This window comes from Tribolium madens, unplaced genomic scaffold (genome assembly GCF_015345945.1).
Source record: "Tribolium madens isolate multiple individuals breed KSU strain unplaced genomic scaffold, Tmad_KSU_1.1 Scaffold_7;HRSCAF=85;Tcas5.2_LG10, whole genome shotgun sequence".
In the NCBI taxonomy this organism is placed as follows: domain Eukaryota; kingdom Metazoa; phylum Arthropoda; class Insecta; order Coleoptera; family Tenebrionidae; genus Tribolium; species Tribolium madens.
Genome location: NW_025401050.1, coordinates 4749778 through 4771181, shown reverse-complemented (window position 1 = coordinate 4771181; position 21404 = coordinate 4749778). Strand labels below are relative to the sequence as shown.

Genomic DNA, 21404 nt, shown 5'->3' with positions numbered 1-21404 from the left:
AATCCTGGTTACGGCCCTGCTAATTAGTGAATAAAATGTTTTTTTATACAAATTTTGTTATAAAAAAAAATAGGTTGGTGGCAGTGCTTGTTAAGTGTTGAATTTGAAATCGAACTTTTGGGGCTACTGGGGCCGATATTTACCTGTAAACGGTTGCAAATCTGTCCCCTGAGTGCCGATACACCTTCCAACTTGTTGTAAGCCAAATTTAAGTATTTTAAATTGACAAGACAGCTCAAAGCTTCAAAATTGGTAATCTCATTATGGCTCAGATCAAGTGTGTGAAGCCATGGGGCACACTCAAGGCTTAAATCCAACTCTGCAATGTTATTACTGATAAAACTGGCTTCTTTTAGTTCATTCCAACAAGAAGCCCGACTCTTATCGCCCCCACAGTTTATTAAAATATCACTTAAACTATTTTGGGTTTTCTGGCAGATTAGTTTTTGTAATTGTGAACGTAACAGTTGAAGTCCTATTACTGTATTAACGTCTACTTTGGACAATTCTAAAGAGATGAGTTTTCGGAATTTTGTGATGTTGATTTCAGGGGTGTCATCATAGCTGTCAATGTACAGTTTCAAGGTTTTGGTTTCTTGAATATAGTTGGAAAGGTATTGCAAGTCTCGTAGGAGTTCAGCCTTGAAATTCTGGGGTTGCTTGACATGGAAAGTGGTTGACTGCTCCTCAAGTAGTTCAAACGATGACAATATGGTATCTAACGTTCTTGTCGACAATGTGAGGATGTTGGACTTGTTATGGACTGAGCCATGGATTTGTGCTGCGAGAATACATATCTGGTTGCCCTCCATATTGCCTAAAATTTCCATTTCTTAAATAAACTTACAATAGTAAAGACTTAACTCACATGTTTGTGTTCAGATGTGAAACAAATCCCAAAGAGCACGAAAATTGATACTTTTAGCGTTTTTTATCACCGCAATGTGGAAATCTTCCACCTTCGGGGGCATTTCTTATCAAATTAATTATAACCTTATTTGTTTTGACACTTGGCACCTGTCAAAAAATTTCTTGTCAAAAACCAAAAATTTTTGCGTAATTTTTTTTTCAATAACACAAAATTTCTTTCAGTTGTTAATAAAATATATTGCGCGTGGTACATTTTTGTTACTGTTATGTTACTATAACGCATAATTGTTAACTAATAAAATTTATATGACGTTAAGTAGTGTTTAGCTGGTCCGCTGTAATTTTCGGCCTTGTCTTTACGCTTTTTGACAAATCTCTTATCGTGTTTGTTATTTTATTTATTTATATTCTATTTATTCGAAATAAGTTAGAATTTTGCTAATATTGTTATTTTCGGTTAAAGTTGAATTTTTTATTTTTGTTGGCGTAGACGTTATAAAAATTAAAAGCCTCAGTTGGTAGTGGTGACGCCTGTCAGAAGAAGTGAAATGTTTATTTTTCAATTTTAATGAAAAATGATAAAATGCCGTCACACAAGCCAATAAAGACGTATGAGAAACGGACACGAAGCCAACATTCCGAGTCCGCGAAGGCTTTTAACGCCCTCCTTGCCGAAAATTTGACAAAAAGGCTAAAATGTCGAAAGAAGAAAGCCACCTTAAAACTGAAGGAATTGCCCCCACGGATGCAGGAATATCTCACTGATGAATCGTTAAAAGTTTCTCCTAATAACACTTTTGACAAACTCGTGAAGGGAAAAGTTTACAACGAAGTTAAAGTTGCAAACTTTGTCAAAATCCAATCATCAGAAAGTGAAGCTTCCACTCACGTAAGCGTGTGTATTCACTCACCAGTAATGATTACACGACAACGTAAACGCCCCAAAGTTGTCATAACAGAGGCCCCGGAGCCCCCTAAGAGAAACTCGACTTTGGACAAACCAGTCACTAGTAGTTTATCCATTGAGAAGGAAAATCAAAGCAAAATGGACTTTTCATCTTTAAGTTACATCAAATTACCGCAAATTAGGGAAAATGAGGTGTCTAATTGTAATCGCCGGCTTTTTTCAGACACATTTCGTGAAAAACAAACCGTGCATTCAAGCACTCCATGTGTCACAGCTTCAGTGCGGAAAATCATCGCTGACCCCATTTCACCCATCACAAAATCAGACTCGTCCAAATTGTGGAAGAAATCCATCGAGGAGATCAGTAAATGGGATGAAGAGTTTCCAAAATTGGACACCCCAAAAGGGGCTGTTTTGCGCAACAAACGAAAATCTGCAAGTTTTTGCCAAGATTGGAAACTCACCTGCCAGCCGAAGGTCTATTTAAAAGCATCAGATATTTTAACGAGGTCTAAAAGCAAGAGGAATTGCAATGATAGTTTTGATTTCAAAGGATTCACTGAGGAAGAACAGTCGAGTTCGAGCCAGGAGTGGAATATTACTAAAAGTAGGATAAAGGATTTAGACCAGGATTTAGTTAATTGGACTCAAAGTCAATCAAAAATTTCCGAAACCCCTCCTAGGAGGACCACCAGGAGTGTAACAAAAAAATCATTGGGAAAAAGGCCGACAAGGACAGTCCAAAGTACAGCCAAAACCCCCAAAAGATTATCAAGGATTTCGGCCAGGATTGCGCAAAGAAAGTCTAAAGTGGATTCCTCTCCTCAGTTGAGGAGAACATCAAAAAGGCCAAGCACTCCTCTAAAAAGGCTCTCGAAAAAGTCGGAACCTTCAACACCTCGCTGGATGACACTGAGGTCCAAACGTAAAGTTTTATCACTAAAAACATCCCCGAAAAAAACACCTCAATTGACCAAGGTTTCAAAACGAAAAAGTAAAGATTTGTCCAAAAGTAACAATTCTGTATCTACAAGAACTCGCAGCAAACAATTTGGGGAAACAGTTAATGAAAAAGAAGTGTCTTGCAATAGTACATCGTTTGATTTCTCATCACCTAGTAAAATAAATGATGATCTCGAAGAAGAAAAAGAAGTAGAGTTACCAAAGAAACGCAGTTTAACAGTCAATTTAAAAGATTTTGATGATTTCACCCAACATTATTTCTCTAGGATTCAAGTACCTGAAGTTAGTGCTATAACATTAAGAGACGACAGTGTTCTCTCAGACACAAAAGGAATAAAAATTGAACGTAAGTCAGACGTTCCAAAATCAGTGTTAAGAAATGGAAGTGTAACTTCACGAAAATCGACTCCTAATCCTTCAAAGATCATAATTCTGAGCAGTGTTACTCTGCCTCCTCGAGGCAAATCCATTTCCCCGGAAATGCTGAAAACATGTCAAGACGTATGGCATGACCACTCCTATTCGAATTCACCGAAACAAGTAAGATCGTCACGATTGTCAGATATAATCGAATCATCGATTGGTAATTCGAATAATCCGTCACCGAAAGTTTCTGTAGGTGTAACGTTTCGAAAACCAAAATCGATTAAATTAAATGCTGGAAAGTCGTATAGGAGATCCCTATCGCTGCTTAGAAGAAGTTCAGTGATTGTGAACGAGCGTATTTCGGAGGTTTGTCAGCCTGGTTAGTTATGCAAGCAGTTATGCATGTGAGTAGTTGGCATTGTTTTTGCAGATTGTGGCTGTTTCAAATGTCTGTTTCGGACTAAAATTGAACCGAGTACGCCTGGAAGATGTTCTGTGATTGTACCTGCGGCGAGGAAATCGTTTGGTGATTCCATTTTGGAGAATTACGCCAGGAGGAGGAGTTTGGGTAGGTTTATTGATCTAATTGGTCGTTTTTCAAAATTTTGTACAGGAATCTGTAAATTTATATCTGCGGACATATTGAAATCGATTTGAATCTTGTGTAGTTTTATAAAAAATAATTGCTGATTTGGATCCGACCTTAAATATGTATACATATTTATGTATTTTACGAATGGGGTATTGGAAGGAAATGACATTGCTTGTGGTAATATTTCAAGTACAAACATCATAAAAAGAGTTAATCAGTTAAATACATTAAATGTTAATGAGAAATATATCACACGAATTGCTGAAATAGATTTACATACATATACATACATTTACATAAAAACTATGGAACCAATCGTTTTTTGCTTAAATTATTTATTTTTTGAAAAAATTAATTGAATGACAAAGTGCTATAAAGAAAGTATTAAAATGGCAACCTACTAGAAAACCTTTTTTACAAAGGCTTTGTATTTGTGGGAAAAAGTGTAAATATGTATAAAGTCTTAGTTTGTTCTGTTACAAAAAACAAAAATACATTTTGCTTGTCTTTAAATTTATTGATAGAGTTGTAACAGATTTTTGAATACCTATACAACATGAATTTTTCATTTCAAAAAAGTGTAGTTGTAATACAGTGTATACAGTGTCCGGAAATTCGCGCACCTTCTTTAAAAGGAGTAATTGTGAGTTTCCCAGAGTGCTGAAAAAATGTTTAAAAAATTCTCTGTCAAAAAAATTTTACTTTTATTTTTTGACATTTGACATTTTTTTAAGTCCACTTAATGATACTAATGATCTTGTATATGTTTTTTTATAATTATTTACTGAAGGTTCAAAAATTTTGCCAATAAAATATTTGCCACAAACAACACTAAACAGAGTTACAATTTAGGATAGAGCTTCCTTATTTCCTCTAGTCTTTAATTTAACAAACAGGGCTGAACCCCAAAAAATGAAAATTTAAATCGAGAATTTTTTGTGTTTTCAAAAAATATCTATAGTTTCTGAAACTTAAATCAACGTCAAAAAAAGCGAAAATGTAATTTTGCAATTTTTTACAAAATGTAAACTTGGACATTTGATATTTAGATTGATAAAAGAATATTATACCAACAAGTCGGTTTGACATTTTTAAAACTTAATGGTATGATTGACAGTTAGATTGTAAATTTTTTTAAGTGGCAATGTCTGTTTGCATCAGATTTACATGTTTATTTTTATTTACTTTTGTTTTAATAAAAAAGAGGATAATTATTATCTCAACAAGTAAAAAAACATTGGGTTATTGTCCGACATACTTTGATTTAGATTTAAACGACGAAGAAAATAACTTCTGTAACTGTAATTCTTTTGTTGTTTAATTCTTTTATCATTTCTACAGTATGTCCCCGAATTGAGTTTACAAAACGAAAAAAAATTCTCTTTGATTTTACGTCAAAACTGCAAAGGAAAAACATTGTTTGCTTTATCTGAAACCAGCAAATCTGTAATTAAAACTTCATTATACTAACTCAGAAGAAAGAAAAATTCATTTTTCTCTTGATTTTGGACCTAGAATAATTTTTCTCTGCTCTTTAAATACTATCACATTGGCGATTATATTTATTTGACAACTATATGTCACTTTGACAATTAATTTATTAATTAAATAATGATAGTTCTTGACTGAATTTGTATGACTTTGTATTTTATTATTTTAAACCCTTTTTTTAGAATTGCCATTTAATAAAATTATGTTTTTCACAAACGTTTTTGTTATTTAACTTGCGTAAACTCATTTGTCCAAGTGACATCATTGTCAAAAAAAATTAAACCGCCAATGTGATGTGATTTAAAAATCAAGAGAAAAATAAACTTTTCTTTTTTCTGAATTAGAATAATGAAGTTTTAATTACAGATTTGCTCTTTTTAGGTAAAGCAAAAAATGTTTTTCCTTTGCAATTTTGGCGTATAATCAATCCGGGGACATACTATATAGGACATTTGTTTTTGTTGTTATTTGTAGAGGGTTAATTTAAAAATTGTAATAATCAATACTGTTTATACAGGACGATCAAAAAGTCTTTCTATGATGCAAGCGTAGAAATTTAGAACGTTTCTGCGAAAGATGAAATGTCATGTCAAAATAATTTTGTATCTAAATTATGCCATGAAACCGTGGTTAAGGATTTGTATGAATTAACACCAACAACATCGCATTTTATGATGTTTTGAGACGTTTTATGGAATTACAGTACAACTTCGACAATTCGGACACACTCTAGATCGGACACTCCAATAGTCCGGAGGCTGTCATGTTTCGGACACTTTAGATTTTTTACCTCTACAGTTCGGATAAAATTTGCAGCATTCGTTTTCTAGACATTTACTACTTCTTATTTTGTTATTCGGAGAATCTCTTGTTACAGGATGTCGTCTTATGATTAATTCTCCAAGAATTCTCTCGGACAGTTTTTTTGAAATTTAAATGCAACTACCCAAAAAAAAATCAATGATTTTTTTAAGAGAACTTAAAATACACATATACAGGGACATTTTTTTTAATTAGTATACATAGCCCTATGTATACAGTTAAAAAAACCGGGTCAATTTTATAGGTAGGCGACCAACATTTCAAGCTTTAAAAATATTTTTGTATCAAGTTTGCCAAGTGTCAGTATTGCTTTAATTATTAAATTTTTTATGTTTAGATGGGTTTTAATTTTTTTTAATTAATATTTAATTGTTATTTTTAAAAGTTTATCTTTTATTTATCGATATTAAAGCCTTTGTAATATTAGTTGTCTATGACTAGACTTACGGTTAATCGTAACTGCCATAGTAAAATTGAAGTTGAGCCGTTTTTTTTTAAGTATACATGGGCTATGTATATTAATAAAAAATGTCCCTGTATATGCACCTACATCATGTTATTTTCTGAATAAATTTGTTTCATAATAAAAATATTAGATTTTTCGTTATAAATTAGCCTAAAAAAAACTTTTCAATCCGGACGGCCGGTGGCCGATATCTGTCCGGACTGTAGAAGTTGTACTGTATTTGCTTAGATCAATATTTTAATTTTTATAAAATAATTTTTAACATACGAACTGCTATGCAACATACGTCCCAACTAGTACGCCTATTTGATAGACTTTTTGATCGCACTGTACAGGGTGCTGCATTTTGTATGTCCGAATAGGGAATCTCCGAAACTAAGAGGTTTAGCCAAAAACGAGTAATACATTCTGGGGCTCATTTTTTGAGAAAATAATATTGGTAAAAACCGCATCTTGCTATCGTCTTTTGTTTTCGACTTACAGACAAAAGTTGACATTTTGGCGAAATCTAAAAAAATTCATATCTTCGTTATTATAGAAGATACGGATTTGAAATAAAGACATTATACAGGCACTTTTTTACGAGGAATTTAATAATGTAGTTAATATTTTTTTTCAATTATTCGTTTAGCCGTATTAAGATAAACTTTTTTAAATGGAAATCATAGGCGGCTATGGCAATTTTGAAAAACCTATTTTTTTGATTTAAAAAATATATATTTGTTACAGAATATTTTTTTATAACTACACTTAAAAACTGAAATACATATTTTGTTTGATAATAGTTGGCCATGGAAAAACTCTTTCACTTCAAATGTGTAAATAATAATAAATAAGAGTTTTGTGAACTGTAAAATAGATGAAAAAATAGATAAAATTATAAAAATTTAAAAAATACGATACGATAGAAGTATTGAACAAATATGCGAGCGCCTCAGAACAAATTATTACATATTTTTAAGAAATCCAAAAATTGGAAAAACAAAGGTGTCAGCAGTCAACACAATTAGAAAAAACATTTTTTTGATGATCTAATGGAGGTATGATAACGTTCCACATAGACGGAATTTGGGTATTTGAATAGCCATATCGTCATTTTTGTGTCATATAAAATTTATTTTATTGAAGAATTAAAGCGGCTTTTTTTACAACACTCTATGTATCACTAGAAGTTACAATGGTAATGTTAGCTTGTTTAAAAACAACGAAATGTTATTATTCGCCAATAAGTTGATTTACGATTTATTTTGCATTTTTTTTCGTTACTTACTACTTAGAAAACTCTTTTATTAGTGACACTGGTTGAATAAATATAGTTTAAATCCTTTTAGTTGAAGATGCAACATTTTTTCATGGCCAACTGCGAACAAAAATCAAAGATAATTTTTTGCTAAAAATGTGTTGTAATAATTTGTTACAAATATATATTTTTTAGATAAGAAAAAAACAAGCTTTCTAAAAATGACATAGCTATCTACGATTCCCATTTAAAAAAATACAAGTTTATTTTATTACGGCTAAACTAATAACTGAAAAAAAAATGTTTGCCACATTATTAAATTCGTCGTAAAAAAAGTGCCTGTATAATGTCTTTATTTCAAATCCGTATCTTCTATAATAACGAAGATATGATTTTTTTTAGATTTCGCCAAAATGTCAACTTTTGTCTGTAAGTCGAAAACAAAAGACGATAGCAAGATGCGGTTTTTACCAATATTATTTTCTCAAAAAATGAGCCCCAGAATGTATTACTCGTTTTTGGCTAAACCTCTTAGTTTCGGAGATTCCCTATTCGGACATACAAAATGCAGCACCCTGTACTTTAAAAATAAAATAAGTAAACCTGTGATAACATCTTCATTTAATAAAGGTCAGGGTATGTCATTTCACTCCATTCGACTCCTCTTGCACTTTCAGATTCTCTGAACTTTCTCCTTCTCTCGTTATCATGATGTTATTTTAAAATAATGAAAACAGTCCAAAGTTAATTATTGGGGGTCGTCCTGTTAATTTTCCTTATCTTATATTATGACTCACTTTCCACATCATCGTACTTCCATGAAACCGGCATCTATATTAATTTTATGTCTATAACCTTTGTTCCCGTTCTTTTCGACCAATCACGAGCGAGTATTGCGTCCACGTGACTTTTGATCGGCGTCATCTTGAGGTGCGACTCCTAGGATAGCTGTTCGTTTGTGGTTCTCTCAAAAATCAGTCAAATTTTGCAGTTTGAGTACGAAACTTTGTATTTTTTTATTTTTTTCGTTAAGTGAAACATTTCGGTTTGTTTTTTCTGTTGTAAATCGTCGCGAGTGTTTGTTTCGAAGTCGGTGGATGCATTACCGTTCGGAGAAGCTGCGTCTTTTCGAAGTCCCCAGCAATTGCATGTGCATTACCACCTATGAATCTTTATCAGGTTATGTGCAACAGGAAGAGAAGTATATCAACGATTTGGATGATAGCGTTCGAAGTCTTTCGTTAGATACGAGGGGGTCACTCTCTCCTAACCTACAAATTCTCACTGCTAAAGACGTCGTCTTGAGGAGATGCGGACAAACGGACATTTTGCCATTCGAACAATGCTATCCACGGAGGTAAGAAACTCATAATTTGCTGCTTTTTAAATGGTTTAATTGCTGCCATGTTTTATTCAAACTTTCGATTCTTGCTAATTGCGCAATCATTAATTTTGTGTTTATGTATGGCTCCAAGGTAAGTTTATGTGGTAAAATTGTTGGTAAAAGTTCCATGAGGGAAAAGATTTGGGAAAGTTTAATGACGTAACTGGATTATGACCTACTGAGATTTTTGCGACGCAAAAAAATCTCGAAAAGTCAAGACCTACTTTGATGTTGCACAATATTAAGTTTTGGATTTTGACGTTTTTGGGTTGAAAATTAAAAAAGAATCGGTCAATGAAGCGAAGCTCCTTTGTTTTGGTTTGGTGTTTGTTTTAATCAGGGCCAAGCTGCAGCATTCGGATTTGAAGGATTTAAGAACAATACGTGTCTTGTGTACATTTTTTAACAAAATATTTTTAAAATTATATATTTTTATAATGTCGTAGAAATAGTATTTCAAAATTCTAGTTCGCATTTTTCATAATTTGCGCCGCGATTGATTTTAATTTAAATATTCTAGTACTATTTTATTGCACAATTTGATATATTGTTATAATTACAAATACATATTGCACATTTATTTAAAAAATGCAACAGATACCTGTTGAAAAAAATCACCAATTTGTGTCTTATGGTGTACAAAAACACAAAACACACAAAAAACTAAGGTGTCTACATGATAATATGGAAATTGTCAGTTTATACTTAGCTGAAAGTCTTTATGACCATTCGAGAATTAGTCCGACACTTTTGAATCACCTGTACGTATTTATGAAAATTTAATAACTTATTTTTAATGGAATACCGTGTGTAATAATTGGCAGTTTTTTGGTTGTTTGTTGTGCTAATATTTAGATATTTACACAAAACAAACTAATTTTATCAATGAATAAATTGACGTCAATAAAGGAATACAAAAAAAAAAGAATATTAATTAGAAACAGACAGGTCAAATACCTAAATATGAAATAAACATATTTGGGAATTTAAATTTTGATATTCAAAAATATCGATTAGATTTTGTTTTCCTCTTTTGTGAAGAATATTTCCAGATATCCTGGGAATAATTTTTTGATACGTCAGCAAATCAGAGAAGTAAATATTGGTTATGTCGATGACGAACAAAAGAAAGGTCTGTTTCAGAAATAATATTTAAAAAAATGCAAAGTAGTTGGCAAAAAGTTATATCCGTAATATCAAAAAAATAATATGTATTTTATATTCCACGACTCAATTATTTGGATAATAATTTTAGTAACAAGTGAAAATAATGAAGACTTATTTTGTAAGAAGTAAATAGGTACAAATTTTCTTAGAAATAAATCTGAAATAATTAATGACAATTACTAACAGGTTTAATTCAGACCAATCATATTTTTTATTATTATAACGGTTCAAGAACACCTAAAAAATAATTTACGTATTAACAGTTAATGTAAAATGGCCTTGAAACATTTTACGATTGATTAGACATTTCTGTGTCTTATAACGGATGATTTCCAGAACGTCATTATTTGTGGAACAATTTTTTTTAAAGAAGTGACGTTAATTTTTACATTATGGCTAAAAAAAATTCAACCTTTATTAGAAAAGGTTTTGTTTTCATTGACGCAGTTTTATACTTTCAAGACAGAATAATTAATTGCGATTATTTTAATAATTAAATATACTGCCATTTGTAATGCAAATTTTTTCTACGTATTTCTTTAAAATGGGGAAACGGAAAAGCATTTTGTGTAAGTCAAATGTTAGTCATTCTCGATTTCACCTTGAAAATGTTTAAATTCCTTATCTTTACCCAAAGTTATTTGCAATTTGTGTACTTAAAGGTTATTCATTTTTTTAGTTCAGTTGCGTACAAATATTGGTTCGATAACTGATAAATAAAATAATTAAGATCTAGAAGAAATATTGTGTGACATTCGAGAGAAATTCCAATTGTCCAATTAGATAATCGTGCTTATCAACACGTGTCGTTATATTAAAGATTGTAATAAGAAATCACTTACACATCTATTTTAGCGATAACTTATAATGTATTTTCTTTTAGATATTGTGTCAGAGGTTACATCTGTGTTAGAGATTAATTGGAGTAGACTATTTCTAAAATTAGATGATTTTCCACGATTTTTTTTATTAGATTGAGGATCTATTTTTGTTTAACAATCATTAATGAAACAAAAGCTTCTATTAGATACGAGTATCAAGGCTTATCTTAAAAATACTGCGCAAAAAAATATCTTTTGCATTATGTCAGTGAACTATTAATAATAACAATAAGATGAAAAATAAATCCAAGTCTTCCTTGTATCTAATATAAGTAATTTTCTAACTCTTGTCTTACTTTAGTTCTAAAAATAACGATTTCATGTTCAACCTTGATTTATTTTGGGCTTTTGCTTGCGCAAAGTTATCGATTATTTCTGAAATACAATGATGTTTTTTCAGTGCTCTTCAACATTGCCAGAAAATCGGGGAAGGCGTCTACGGAGAGGTCTTCCTCTACCGAAATCCAAATGGCGGCACTTCTGTCATGAAAGTCATCCCCATAGAAGGCGACCTCATCGTTAATGGCGAAAAGCAGAAGAAATTTGAGGAAATTCTATCAGAAATTGTCATTGCAATGTACGAAATCACATTAAAAAAAAATCGATTGTAACATTTTTCTTTGTGTAGGGAATTGAGCAGCTTGAGAAACGACAAGAAAAACACCACGACCAGTTTTTCACAAGTACAAAACATCAAATGCGTGCAAGGATGTTACCCTGAACGTTTACTAGATCTTTGGGAACTTTATGACGAGACAAGGGGTTCAGAAAATGACTCCCCTCAAATGTTCCCGCCTCATCAACAATACATAATCTTAGAACTTGCTAATGGCGGCGAAGCATTGGAGTCTTATGTATTTAATAACGCCCAGCAAGCATACGCCATGTTTAAACAGGTGAGTTTAGTGATTTTTGAAGTAGACAAGTAGATAAAAGTTTTGTTGTAGACTGCATGTGCCTTGGCCGTTGCTGAAAGCGAATTGAAGTTCGAACATCGTGACCTTCACTGGGGCAACATCTTGATCAATACCGTCGATAAATCAAAAGTTTTGCGTTTCCGTTTAAACGGAAAAGAAATCGAAGTTGAGACGAATGGAATTGAAGCAACAATAATAGATTTTACATTATCGAGAATTGAGTTTGAAGGAGTTGTTATTTTTAACGATTTGAGTCTCGATAATGATTTGTTTGTTGCGAAAGGTGACTATCAATTTGAGATTTACAGGTTGATGCAAAAAGCTAATGGGTAAGACTTGGTGTTTGGTTGTGTTTATTTTAGTTAATTTGGGGTTTTTACAGGAACATGTGGCAGCAGTTTCAGCCCTATACTAACATTTTGTGGCTTCATTACGTTTTAGATAAAGCGGTTAGTTCGGCTTTGCGCTACAAGAATCCTAAATCTAAGGTCCATCACGAATATATTACAAAATTGAAGAAAATAAAAGATGAAATTTTGACATTTTCGAGTGTCGCAGAGTTTGTCAAAAGAAGTTTTTAACTGATGACTAAATATATAATTTAAAAAGTTTGTCTTATACAATATACGTACAATTTTGTAAATAACAAGCAATCGTAAAACATTTGTGTGTTTGTTTTGTTGCATTTAGGCTACACTAAACATGAGTTATTTTTAAATAAAACAATTAAAATAAAACAGTCTATTGTTTTAACCATCTTAATTAACGAAAAATATTTACACGAGACAATTTATGAAAGTACTTAACGAAATAATGATAATTTTCGTCCACTTGGTATTTTACCGTCACTGACGAGACCAGCTTGGATGAATTCCAGGGCGGGCATTCGGCGTAGGTCTCCTCGAGCAGCAACGGAAGGTTGTGAACTTAACAGTCTTTTAGCAACAGACACAATATCATCCCGAGTGATTTTTTCTGGAAAAATACCTTAAATTCCCGACCAACACACGATATTTCTTTACCTATCTCAGTAATGAAATGTTGCGGCCGTTTCCTATGTCCCGTCGCCAACACCTGCCGCCCAATATCCTCGAATATCACCGGTCGGGACTCCAAATTCATCAACAGCATGGACTGCAGTTGCGTCTTTGCTCTCTACAACCCTTGACTGTAGAAAAAATCAAAAATGTGCCTCGCCATACCCTCAATTCTTGTCCGTTGACCGACCCCGCCATGTTGACCATCTCTTTGACGATAACTTCGACCATTTCTTTGACGTGGTTTGGTGGTGCACTCGCATGGATGCATAAAAGGCCGCTGTCGGCATACGCGTGGTTGTAAGCGGTGGCGCTGTACATCCAGTGGTACCTGTTTAATACGTTGGTGTAGAGGCGGGTGTACATGCCTTTGCCGGGACCACCGGCGCTGAACGACCCACCGCCCCCTAGCATCATGTTAAGGACGCAGATGGCGATGAAGTCGGGGTCTTGGTGCGAGCAGCCCTCGAGACCGACCATTATGTGAGAGAGGACGGGCAAGCCGGCCGACGCGAATTGGGGAATATCGCATTCTTCCTGTGAAAAAAAAAATGCAATAAAAATTCTAATTACGCCTGTTTAAATCCAACTGACGGAAATTCAACTCTAACGCCATAAAAACTGTCACTGTGACCTTGTTCTATTTCATTGACCCACATGAGTCTAGACTCAAGATAAATATCAGGTATTGATTTGTAATGTAGGTGTTTTTATCACAAAGAATGCATAATCGAGTGGACATCCACTTTTTTTTTAACTCTTTGAGGGACGGTGGGTTAAAATTTAACCCACCTTTTTAACTCACCTTAATTTATATTTTTGAGCAGTTTTGCTCATTAATTGTAATATTTTTAATAATACAGACATTATTCTTGTAGAATTTACCACATTTTTTTATTTACAATTAATGAAATTATTATGAAAACTATACAATTTATTAATTAATTTGAAATAACTACATTTTTATACTTATTTTAACTTAAAAAAAAATTGAATTGTTTTTTGAGAATATACACATAATGGATGATTATTATAAATACAAAAAGGAAAAAAAAAACAAAACAAAAAAAATTTCTTTCATTGGGATTAGAATTTCGATCCTTAGGTTTATCAGGCAAAAACTTTCCTATTTCGACTAGTTGGCTTTGTGACGGCATTGAGCATTTCCAGCCTATTTAGGTAACCAATTTCGCTTAACATTACATTGATAAAATTTTGCATTTTTACTAACTGTAATTCGTATTATTCTTAGTTTTTTGAGATATGAGTGGTATGTCCTGATGTTGTGGAAAATTACAACAATAACATGAACTTTGTTTATAAATTTAATCAGACAGTGCATTTCGTCCACTCAATTTCTGTGAATTCACTAAAATTTACTGTAGCCTGTGCTTCATTGTCATGATAACTGACACTGTTAAGTTTAATTAAATTCTTATTCATCTTGGACCGGATTTCCAATCTAAAAATGGATTGGTACTATACCTCAAGCAATGTAAGACAAAGCACAGGGAAAAAGTATGTAAGGAATATCGGGCATTTTGTCAACATGATAAATGTTCATCAAAGTTCTCAAAAAGTTAGAAAAACCTAAAGACTAATTTACACTTTTAGTCTGTCATGGAAATTGGTTGGACAAAATTCACTGTCCGTCACTGTACTCAATTGAAAAAGTCATAAATGGTGGCACTGAATTTTTTTCTATTTCGTTGGTACTTGCATTATGTAGCACCAAGCAACAAGAGTCTCTAAGTAACTGGCAGTATGTAACTTGTAGAGTGTCTCTTTGTTAAGGCAAACAGAAAAACTGCTTTCAACCATATTATTACAAAAAAATATAACTTTTGTTACCTATCGTACGTATTATTTAGTTTGCTTTTGTTTTTATTATTTGTTATTATTTTTCTCTGTTCATTATAATACTATTTTATTTTCTTAATTTTTTAAATGCCTATTATGTCACTAAATAAGTAATAAACAATGACTACTTCATATGAAGAATGCTTTGAAATTATCAAAAATGTACGAGATTTTATGAGGAGTTCATGAAGTTAATGAGGTTACCGGAGAAAGTAAAAAAATCTGAAATCTAAAATAATTGGTCATAGACGATGAAAAACTGTCGTTAGAGCTATTTTAATACCTATTTTTTAAAACAACTTGAAAAATGATTATTTTTAAAATCCAGTAAATAGCTGTACCTGTACGGTATTTTAAATACATTAAAGTGTGTACCTGAAAGAGTTAATAAATGGGTAGGTATATACTAAAGCTGAAGAAAATAAAAATTCTATTTCAGAAAATGGTAGGAAGAGTAGGTAATTGTTACGTTTGCGAAATCTATCACTGCTTAAAAATTATGTATTTGTCACAATCTGTAGGTATAAGCTGCAGAAGGTAAAAATTGGTTTCAAATTAAATAGTTACAGTAAATTGGGTACTATAATATGTTCTTCGGTTTCAATGTGCTTAATTTTCTCTTTTTTAATAACAGACTGAAAATTTACTGTGCGAATCTGCGTACGACTGTGGAAATTTGAAATGTAGATTTTACAATTTTATTAACAGGGCGACACAATTAGTAGTGTTTTTTACAAGACGTTTCAAAATACAAGTTTTGTTAAGAAACTGTGTACAAAGCATGGTGTAAGATATTTAAGTGATGCAGCGAGCGCATGGACTGCGTTGGCTGAAGTGTGGCCGAACTGGTTACGCGATTTTTAGACAAGGATGACATATGCGGGCCATTCGTTTCCGAAAGTCCGTCTAATAAAGTGCACCTGAGGTGCACTTTTATATTGTTCTAATTCATGTTTATACATTTTGAAATGGGAAAAAAATGTTGTGTGTCCAAGTTTAAAAGTGGTCATGCTGAAAATAATGAAAAATTATCTTTATTTCCGATACCTACTACGGAAAATGTTGCCTAATCGCATAATTCCAAAAATTCTGTATTTTCACTGTAAAGGATCATGTGTGTAAAAAACATTTTAAAGCAAAACATATGTAATTCGTGAAATAAATACTGGATGTTATACGGTAAATCTAAAGAAAATTAATTAAAATTATTATTATTATATTAAAAACACCATAAAACATATTTTTTCTAGATTGAAACAGCTTATCCGAACTTTCTCAAATTTTATCTCAAAAAGCCAAAATTAGAAGAAGAAGCAGTACTGTTTTTCCAGTTGTCCAGGATATTGTTAAATTTGAACCACAAGTTAAACGAAGGAGAAAAGCAAAAAGAATTGAAAAAGAAACTCTAAATTTAGATTTTTTTGATTGCTGTTTTTAAAAATTATTAATAAATAATAATAATTTGCTTATTTATTTTAGTAGAAGAATCAAACATAGCTGAACTGAATAACAAACAAAATTTATTTGAAAAAATTTGAAATAAGAATAAAGGTTTATTACCTCCTATTTATTTATTTACCTTATAGTCTTACCTTACATTCAATTTCGAATGGTAATAATTAATGTGATTTCAATAATTATAAAATAAAGTTCAGTTCAAAGTAACGTTATTTAAAAAAGTAGTAATCGACGCAAGGTGTGAAATGAACTTTATACAGATATTTGATCTCTCTGATTTAATTTTTCTCTGGATTCAAAAATAACTACAGTCCAAAAACTGAATTAACAACAAATTTTTGATAAATTGATGGTGTGTTACGGCAGTTTTACAATTCCTAATAATTTTAAATTTAGAATTAAATTTTACTTAGCTCCAGTTTAATGATCGAATGATCGAATTAAAGGGACTTTAAAGTTAATGTTGGTTTAGAATGTAAAATTTTGCTCAAGGAGTCCGTAGCAATTAGCACATTCTAAACAACATTTTTTTAATGCTCCTTTAAATTCGATTATGCAACTGGCCCTTAGAATATTATGCTCCTACAAAATATGTAGGTGTTTATGTTCTTGAAAAATCTTTGTCTTCGATATTCCGTTTCATAGAATTACCTTATTTAAAAAGAATTATTTTTAATTAAGTACTAATTTATTTAATTATTTAATATAATAACTGTTTTCAAGTAAAATTCAATATGTATTTGTTTTACGTTTCGCAACAGAAACACATGTAATAAAAAAAAAAAGTTCAAGCAAAGCTTTATCATTTAGATAATATTTCTTATAGAATTTAAATTCAGAGATATATGACGTGTATTTTTTATACATACAGGGTGTCAATTTTAAAACTTGCTATAGCCAATATCTCTAGAACTAAAAAAGTTGTTGAGAATCACTCAAAACTGTTTCGGTGGTTTTTAGGGGGAATCAAAATGGCATGGTAAGTGACGCAATTATTCAAAAACGAAGACGTTAAGTTTTCATTTTTTTTATTATATTTAAGGATGGGTGGAGGTGTGTCATTTTAATTCCCCCTAGGAACCACCACCAAAACGGTTTTGAGTGATTATTAATAACTTTTTCAGATGAGAGAAATTGCCGATTGCAAGTTTTAAAATTGACACAGTGTATAAACTTGTATTAAAAAATTATAACTATTATCATTTATACAACTGCAAGTTTTCGGTCCATTCCTTCATTTATTGATAGTAATGATGGCCCGATTACGCTATCTCTTTCTAAATTGAGCCTGACCGGTTTGGCCACACGTTTGCAGGGCTCGCTGCATCACCTAAATATCTTACACCGTAGTAAAGAGTGATTTTATGGTATGTGCAAATATTTTAAGAGGCGATACTAAAGTTCAAAAGAAGTCAAAATAACTCAACTTGCCTTTTAAGAATGTTTATAGTTTCTGAGATAGTGGATAAAACCTCCACATTAGCGTCAAAAAAAATATTAAAATAATGCAACATAAACGAATTTTGAACCTTTTGAGTATTTTATCCCAAAGTTTACATTGCTAGTAATCGGTAACATGAGGTAATGAAAAAAATAGATTACAAATTTTTACCGTTTTATGATTTTTTTTAGATGAAGACACTTTTTTCACGAGAATAATTAAGCGATTTATAATAATCGAAGACGATACTAGGTGACAAGGTTAGCCGAGTCACCTCCGCATCGTCCGAGATGGTTTAATCGCACTAGTGTTCGGAAGAGGGAGGTAAAAATTTGTATTGTTAAATAAATTTAATACGTAATAAAATGACATAGAGGTAATTAATTCTCAAACCACAAACCTCGAAGTAAAAACTGTATGTAAATAAACTTGTTATTTTTTTTATAGCAAATCAAAATTAGACAAAAGATATAATCGAGTAATCCATATAATTTTGAGGCGTTTGAAACTTTTTTATTGACTAATAAAATCAGATAAAATAAAAATTAACTACAATAAGAAAAATAATGTTTTCATAGAAAAGATATAGTTTTGACACCACCAGGTTCGACAAATCGAAAAAGACTATTACCACAGTTCCACATATGATGGGAGCATTTTTTCGTCACACAAATGCAGATTTTATGTAAATGAAGATTAAAATCATTTCAGCATTTCCTGAACAAACAACTTTTACTTACGTAGATTTTAACCGGATTATACAAATAGGTTTATTCAAAATGAAAAGCTTCATAAATGCCATTTCCTACTATAACTGCAACTATAGAACAAACAAATAAAAAAAATTAAATAAACTAATCGAAAATTAAAAGTTTTCTGACAAAATGAATGAATTCAAACGTAACATGAATTGCACAACCCGATGTAATAAATTATTTGTAAAAAACGCCTCCAAAAATAAACACCTATCAATGTTTATACGAAAAAACTTGATAATTCAAACATATTACGCAAAAATAGCATTTATCATAATATTTTTAACCATTTTTTTTTATCCAACCTCGTGATTGTTATTCTTAATAAACAACAACAAAGTTAATTTCTGTCATATACATACCTGAACTATTCCTCCCGTATATTGCGCTATACTATCATCAACCCCTAGATTTTTATGCGGCGTAAATAACGTCCTATCAGACTCCCATATGGGTTTTTTATCAACAAAATGTTTCTGTACAGCTTCACACAATTTATTATGGTCCACCCCAACTCCCGCCACTACCATTCTCTCAGGGGTGTAATGCTGACTTAAATAGGTGAAAAGTAGTTCCCTGTCGATTTTATTAATGTTTTTCTTGGGGCACAGTTTAGGAAGACCCAAAGTATTGTCTCTGTAGGCGGCCTAAAATTAAAATTCGAGCATTTTTCAGTAAAATAATTGACTCGTACCGCATGTATCATATCCATAAGCAGTGTTTCCTGCTCTGGTCTCATATTCAACGTTTCCAGTTCAAAATTAATTGCTTGTCGAGCGTCATCTACTTCATCGGGAGTGATCTGCGGCCTTAAGGCTGCCTCGGCTAGGAGTTGAATGACGTCATTTAAGCCCTTTGTGTACGCCGATGCGGCGTATATCATCGTGTCACGTGACGCTTGACTGTCGCAAATCCCGCCGTGTTTCTCGAGTTTGTTGAACATTTCGTCCTTGTCAGGATAATACAAAGTTGACTAAAATAGTAGAATTAAAACAAGCGAAATTTAGATTGTCAGTTATTACATTAAAGGCTAGCTTTTCTAGAAAATGTGATATTCCGCTCGGGTACGCCACTTCATACCTTGAACCTGAGTCAATGATAACTGAAAAATGTATCAAAAGTTAATATTTCTCGTTTCGAATTAACACACACTTACCCCCCACTGTGCAAAACTCCCCAAATCGGTTCTCTGAAGCCACCCTGAGCCCATTTGATAACGTCGTCACTTGTGTATTCTGGTGCTCTTTTTGCAACGAAGCGTAAATGGGGGTCGGGAGATTTTCCACAGGTTTGTCCATTGGGGGCAAATTTGTTACCTTCTTGCCCGATTTGTTCGCAAAAGTCTTCGGAAAGGGGCTTTGGGGACTCCATAACCTTCACACATGTGGTTAGATGCGAAATTTTTGCAAAAAAAATCAACTTACGGGTTTTTGGTGTGTAAAATGTATCTCTGAAACTGTTTATATAAAGCCATAACTCTGAAGGTTGAGGGTGAATTACAAATGCTTAAATTTTAGATGATTTTGACATGAGACTGCAATTTGACAGTTGACAGATTAAATTTTATTTTTACACCTAAGGTTGGCAATGCGGTGCACGGGCGAAATGTTGGTTGCCTACACCGCACTTTTTGAAAAAGCAATTTAAGTAATTAATATTTCGTTTTTAAATATCACTTTGTTTTTTACACTTTTTATATCAATTACCACAGATTTAGTCAATTTGCAATTTTTTACGTTAGAAAGGCTAGGATGTAATTAACTATACATACAGGCTCTATTCCGGCGAAATCCTACATTAGAAATATTGAGAGATGAAGCAATGATATTTATCTAAAATTTTGTATACAGGGTGTTTCACAAAATTTTACGAGGCTTGAGCTTAATGTGCGCACGCCGCTCATCGCATCTGAAAATTCATTAAAAAAATTGCGCCATTTAAAAAGGTAGAAATCAAACAATTTTAAAAAGAAGAAAAATTTTAATTAAAAATGACTATACAGGGTGAGTCACCCGCTCTAGAAAATTATAACAAAGCAATAGCAATAAATACAGGCTGTTCCGGATAAATCCCATACTAGAAATTTTGGGAGTTCTAACAGTTATATTTATCTAAAATTTTGACTATAGCCATAATCGTTTAGATTCTGCTCAATGAAAATATTTTCAAGATGGCGGCACTTCCGGTTATACCGTTGCGTTTCTGGATTACTCAAGTGATTTTGCGAGAATTTTCATTAGTCTTCTCTATACCTAAGTATAACCGTTATTGAATAAAATGTGTTTTTTTTTAAATCTGGCGTCAAAGCTATCATAAAAGTTTGTTTGTGAACAAACCATCGTATTGAAAGTTATTAATCTGACATTTGACACCTCACCGGGCGTACTAAAAATTGTGGTCCCTTCACAACACACTCATATCACCGCCAACTATGACGCCAAATTTAAATAAACACCTGTTATTTAGACTTTTTTGAAATTTTTTGGATTTGCATCTTCTTATTCAAAAATATTTTTTTATTATTTTAAAATCGTATTTGAGCAAGAGAGATCTTTTCTTTGGTGCATTTGATGCAAAAATAATTAATACCCACTTTAAGGTTACGCTTGGGAAACTTCAGATACCTACTCATAACTCAATTTCTTCAAATAGAATGCCCCAATTTCTTTACTCAATAAAGGACATTTAGTTCTGCATCGATCTGTATCAACATTTCCTATATCTAAGTTTAATGCTTTCCCAGTTATCTTGACTTGTTTTACAATGGAAGAATTTTTTTTGCATAAT

The 21404-nt window shown here is 32.2% G+C and overlaps 3 protein-coding genes across 3 annotated transcripts in view; 1 reads left to right on the top strand and 2 right to left on the bottom strand.

The window, feature by feature from the left end:
* Positions 1–1035, bottom strand: part of LOC123009468 (serine/threonine-protein kinase 11-interacting protein) — a 3772-nt gene extending 2737 nt beyond the window's left edge. The window contains exons 1-2 of the mRNA XM_044405812.1: positions 869–1035; positions 144–817 (exon numbers count right to left, since the gene is read on the bottom strand). Of these exons, the coding sequence (XP_044261747.1) occupies positions 144–812 (669 nt within the window). The 5' untranslated portion in view covers positions 813–817; positions 869–1035. The remainder of the gene's footprint in view (positions 1–143; positions 818–868) is intronic.
* Positions 1036–1357: 322 nt separating this feature from the next.
* On the top strand, positions 1358–12765 carry LOC123009571. The gene is made up of 7 exons (XM_044405975.1): positions 1358–3485; positions 3537–3674; positions 8897–9074; positions 11550–11726; positions 11778–12045; positions 12097–12395; positions 12449–12765. The coding sequence occupies exons 1-7, from the start codon at positions 1439–1441 to the stop codon at positions 12645–12647; spliced, it is 3306 nt and encodes a 1101-aa protein (XP_044261910.1). The 5' UTR covers positions 1358–1438; the 3' UTR covers positions 12648–12765.
* LOC123009572 (mitochondrial-processing peptidase subunit alpha) lies at positions 12551–20184 on the bottom strand. The gene is made up of 8 exons (XM_044405976.1): positions 20042–20184; positions 19774–19991; positions 19640–19719; positions 19312–19590; positions 18980–19264; positions 13269–13640; positions 13089–13221; positions 12551–13041 (listed from the first exon to the last, which is right to left on the bottom strand). Exons 1-8 carry the CDS (start codon positions 20089–20091, stop codon positions 12869–12871), a joined length of 1590 nt encoding a protein of 529 aa, XP_044261911.1. The 5' UTR covers positions 20092–20184; the 3' UTR covers positions 12551–12868.
* Between the last annotated feature and the right edge of the window lie 1220 nt (positions 20185–21404).

Excerpts from the sequence above, each read along its gene's own strand:
- LOC123009571 (XM_044405975.1), top strand. The coding sequence starts at position 1,439 with ATGAAAAATGATAAAATGCCGTCACACAAGCCAATAAAGACGTATGAG. Across the intron at positions 9,075-11,549 it reads GAACAATGCTATCCACGGAG|TGCTCTTCAACATTGCCAGA; the intron begins GTAAGAAACTCA and ends ATGTTTTTTCAG. Across the intron at positions 11,727-11,777 it reads TCAGAAATTGTCATTGCAAT|GGAATTGAGCAGCTTGAGAA; the intron begins GTACGAAATCAC and ends TTCTTTGTGTAG.
- LOC123009572 (XM_044405976.1), bottom strand. The coding sequence starts at position 20,091 with ATGGCTTTATATAAACAGTTTCAGAGATACATTTTACACACCAAAAAC. Across the intron at positions 19,720-19,773 it reads GGAGTTTTGCACAGTGGGGG|TTATCATTGACTCAGGTTCA; the intron begins GTAAGTGTGTGT and ends TACATTTTTCAG. Across the intron at positions 13,641-18,979 it reads ATACGGGAGGAATAGTTCAG|GAAGAATGCGATATTCCCCA; the intron begins GTATGTATATGA and ends TTTTTTTCACAG.